The sequence below is a fragment of the Alligator sinensis genome, unplaced genomic scaffold (assembly GCF_000455745.1).
Source record: "Alligator sinensis unplaced genomic scaffold, ASM45574v1 scaffold974_2, whole genome shotgun sequence".
NCBI classification, from domain to species: domain Eukaryota; kingdom Metazoa; phylum Chordata; order Crocodylia; family Alligatoridae; genus Alligator; species Alligator sinensis.
In genome coordinates this window covers 304237-308999 of record NW_005842369.1, presented here as the reverse complement: position 1 = coordinate 308999, position 4763 = coordinate 304237, and the positions used below count along the sequence as shown (strand labels likewise).

General features: G+C 39.9%; 1 protein-coding gene across 1 annotated transcript in view; it reads left to right on the top strand.

The window, feature by feature from the left end:
- RGS22 (regulator of G protein signaling 22) overlaps positions 1 to 4763 on the top strand; it is a 106316-nt gene that overhangs the window by 17557 nt on the left and 83996 nt on the right. The window contains exons 3-4 of the mRNA XM_025210727.1: positions 569 to 597; positions 2943 to 3005. Coding sequence (XP_025066512.1) covers positions 569 to 597; positions 2943 to 3005 — 92 coding nt within the window. The remainder of the gene's footprint in view (positions 1 to 568; positions 598 to 2942; positions 3006 to 4763) is intronic.

The window sequence follows — 4763 nt, the reverse complement described above, 5'->3', positions numbered from 1 at the left end:
CGCCGGCGGGCCCCCCCCGGGCTGTGCCCGGGGGAGGGACCCGGGAAACTCGCCCGGCGCCGCCTTCGGCCCGAAAAGCGCGGCACTTCCCGCGGGCCAGGCCTGGGGCAAGCCGGCTTCGCTTCCACTTCTCATCATTTTATCATTGGCCCCTCAAGAGTTGATGTTCATTCTTAAAACCTAATACGCGGCAGCCCTGGGATCATGCTACAATCTGGGATTTCATTTAAAAAGCACATTCCTAATCCTCAGGATTGCAAGGGAAAGTGGGGAACGTGAGCCAAGAGTAGCCTAAACACCAGCCGCTCAGAAATCAGTCTCATGATTTTGGTGGGGCGGAGCAGGGGAACCTCACCATCTTTACCTGCCTGGGATTAGCCGCCCCGTGTTTCTTTAGACTTTATTCGCTTTCCTCAGATCAGGTTAATTTGGAAACCTCAGGAAGCGTATAGAGGCTCGCTGCTCTTCTGCGCGACACTTGTCAATCTTGTGTGATTGAGATTCCAGCAAACGTGCACTGAAAATGTATCAGATGAATAACGTTCAGTATTTTGTATTTATGTTTCAGAACCTCCAGATATAACAGAAGATGTTTTTGTAAGTATTTTTAATGAGCTAGTCATTTTTATTGTCGTGATACTATAGAAAAAATAACGAGTGGTGCTAAACTAGTGCGTGTTTTTTTTATTATTATTATTATTTCTCCAGTGCAAAAGTGGGCTTTGGCGTGTTACTCCCAGTAGGAGCATTGCTCCTTCTGATATTATTTCTTTAAAAAAAGAAAGAAACATGTTTTTTTTGGTTTATTTTTTTTGTTTGTGAGTGTTTTTCATTTTCAATAGAAGCTGCATTTGATCTGCTGTTCCCTAAAGCCTTACCAATTCTATCTGTGTTCAGACCCTTCTTGGGTATCTTATAACATCTCTGTATATCTGTACTAGCACTCTGACTGCAGTGACATGGAAAGGCTATTATATATAATAGATAGAGTGTCATCAGATATGTTTCCATACAAAATCTAAACAGGGATTTTACAGTGTACCACTGACAAAATGATTTCAATATCCTCTTCACTGCTCTAAGACTGACAGAAATAGGACCCTTGATACCTGTACTATATGCAGGCCAACCTCCCCATTACTTCAGTGAGAGTTTTGGTTGCATAAATATTGTATATTAAGGCCCACTGGTAATGTATCCCGACTACCTATTGAAATCATGAGACTCCTTTCAATAGTAATAACATGGAATGCTCACCAGAGAGCATACCAGGAGAAGGATTCAAAATTGCTATTGCCACAAAAAAATCTAAACTGTTATGTAAATACAACTTCATAAATTATAATGGGTAAGTATTAAATGTGTAAACTTTTAAAAAAAATGCAAGTAAGATTGATGGCTAAACTTTCATGGAAAATTTGTATTGTGTTTTCATATTATTTAAAAATCACCCAAATACATTCAGTAAGTGGCAAAAGCCAGTGTTAATAGTGTAGTAAAATTTTTATTAATGAATGAGTTCGTTTGTATTTCTTGCTGTTATATGGGACTATAGAGAACATGTACTTGGCAAACAAAAAACACATGTACCTGCATATTTATAGGGTTTCTAATTTAGCTAGTAATTAATAGTTTGTTTCAAATAGTTCACTTGGAGTAGTGAAGTGTTAATATTACTGTTAATAGTGTCATATTTACCCAACCACCATCAAATCTATTCAACTGCACACATTTGAAATGTGGCACCAGCCTGTTTCTAACAAAAGTTTTCACATCAAGCATGTGTACTAATGCATTGCTGAACTGGGAGCCTCAGGGCCTGATAACAAGTGAAGTCAACTACTAATTTCACTCTAAAGTGCTTGGGCTTAAGATTTCTGATCCCAATTCTTCCATTTGGGATTACCCTAAATTCTTTGGGTTGCACCCACTCATGTTCTTTCTAGCCTTGATTGAGGGTGCACAAGAAGCCAGTGTGGAGCTGAGTGTGACCTGGTGCCTTAGTTCAGGGGATGTTCTTATTCTGTATACCTTGCACCAGATGCCACTCCCCACTTGCACAGATTTCATTGTCATGGAATAGCAGGCAGAATTTTCCCTTGTAAGAACCATAGCAATGCCAAGTAGTCAATTTTTTACTTCAGCCCATGTTAACAGGCAGCTTTTAAGGGCAGAAATAACAATATGTTTAAGAAACTGATCTTCTTATAAATTGGATGGGATTCTTTCTGATAAAGTTCATAGTACTGAAAAAGCCAACAGAATATAGCAAGACTGGGCTCTGTACTTAGTGATCTGGCAAGCATGAGAAAATAACTAAATCTGAATTGTATTTCACTGGTGCCCTTTGTATTAGAAATAATAAAGTAAACATATTAACCGCAAACACAGGGCTCAGTCCTACTCCCAATGAAGTCAGTGGAAAAACTCCTAATCTGGGCAGTCACAAAATCTTGCAGACTATTATTTGATATTGTGGGACAAATTGTGAATTGGCCAACTCCCTTTTATTCCTCCGTGTCAGCTACCCCACCATTGATCATGGTGTGGGAGTGAAGCAGGCTTCACAGAGCTGGAACATTCCTCCTCTCCCTGGTACAGATGGTGGGGACCATGTAGACCAAGTTGAATAATATGGAGAATACTTGCAGATGTTTTTTCCCCAGAAAAAATATGCATATTTTAAGCGTTTATAGATCTTTAGTTTTTCTAGTTTTTTATCTGCAAGTTCCTTGACAGAGAACTTATATTAATATGCATTTTGTGCAGTGCTGAGCACATCACTGATGTACAATGAATTAAAAAAATGTAGATAAAACGCTATTTTTTCCCCAAAAGTTTTCATTACATAGTCTGACACAATTTATTGTCTAGGACAATAACAAATAGATGTTAAGATAGGTTACTGTTAACATTGCCTTGTGTTTTTTATGTTCCTGCAGGAAGATTATTTAACGACAGATGATATGCTTGTGGACTACTTTAACGAATTCTTGAGTCTTCCAGTAAGTACATTGTAACAATCTCTTATGAAACTCAAGAAAAATCCTTATTGTGACTACTAATAAGTCAGACTATCTAACAAAACCTTATATTCTGTTACGTTTTTGGTATTGGATTTTTTTTGTTTTTACGTTTTTTAAAAGCTTCTCAGTTTTAATGGTATTCTCTCATTTCTTTATATGTTATTCTCAGCAAAGCTCTGCTCATGTCTAGATTTATATCTTGACTTCTTGGGATGCATTTCTCTTGTCTCAAGTAGATTTATACATGTAACTTGGAGGGCATCAAAATAATAAAAATTAGATTTGAAAAAGACACATCAATAATAATGCAAAACACCTACAGTTAGACCACTCCTATTTAGTGGATGAGGTTGACTTATTTTAGTCATTCATACTTGCAGATATTGGCCTGAATACATCTCTCTTTTAGTGATTATGGAGTACATTCCACCATGAATCAGCTCCACTGGTTTGATTTAGAGTTAGTTTTGCAGTTGTTCTCACACACCAGTGAATTTGTCCACAAGTAAATTGCTATGAGAGTAGCTGTTTTTATGAGGCTAATTATCCCTGCCTCTCAGGCCCCTGAAACACATTATGGTTATGATGTGACTAACAGGTTAATCTCTCCATAAATAGTAACCTGGCCACATGTTCAAGTCAGTTGAAGATATGATAATACAGTAAATGAGCCACAAAGTTATTCCACATGTAACAACTTTGTGGCTTGCTTGTATTGTGCCCTAAATTAAACGTGTGGCTGGTTAGGGCAGACCCATGACAGATCCCAAAACTTAGCTGATGGTTGGGATCTGGCATGGGATGGCCCCAAGGTCCAGGACACAGCTGTTCTGGTACTTTCCAAACCCAGTGTGTTGCCCAGTTGAGCAGCACATGGCATTTTAATTTAATCCCTGTGTACTGGGACCTGTAAAAACTGTGCTATCCAACTGGGTAGCACACACGTTTTTATGTCTCAGTGCATGAAAACTCTGGGATTAGGCTGTGGCAGGCTGATCCTAGGATCCCCATGTGCTGGGACCTTTAAAACCCCGTATGGGGTCCAATTTAGCAGTCAGTGCTCTTAGCCCCATGTGTCAGGACCTGTAAAAACCCCAGCTTGGGTTTTGACAACCAGCTGATTGATGGCTGGGGCTGGGGACCTGACTGTTACTAGCTTCAGATCCTTGTTGATCAGCTAATTGTTGGCCCCTGGATTTCAACTTGCTGGTGCATGGGGAGCCTGGGATCATGATAGTATTCCAGGCTCCCCCTGCACCAGTAAGTATGGTACAACAGAGATCTAAATCCTGGTCTCAAAATTATGTGTCCTGCCATGCACATGTGGCATGACAGAAGGCACAATTGTTGGGACTGTGGCTTAGATCCCATTGTTCCTTAAACTGAATGTCTGTCAGAGGACTTGGCAATGGTTCCTCTGCTTTTGATTAGAGGAGTTGTACACACAGAGCAGAACAGTCCAAGAAAGATCTGGTGCAGAGATGCCCTCTGAAGAGCAGAGCCAATTAGTCTGGGTGCAATACCACATGAACACAACTCTACTGCAGTTTGGGTACTAGTGGGTGTGTCTGCAGTGTACTTTAATGTGCATTAGCCTATTTTATTGCACATTAAAGCATCCCTAAAACCGTGCTTTTTAGTTAATGTATCTTAAAATAGGCTAATAGGCATTACACATCACTTAAAAACCATGGGCATATACACGTGCTCCGGGGGTGTTTGTGTGTGCCGGGGGGG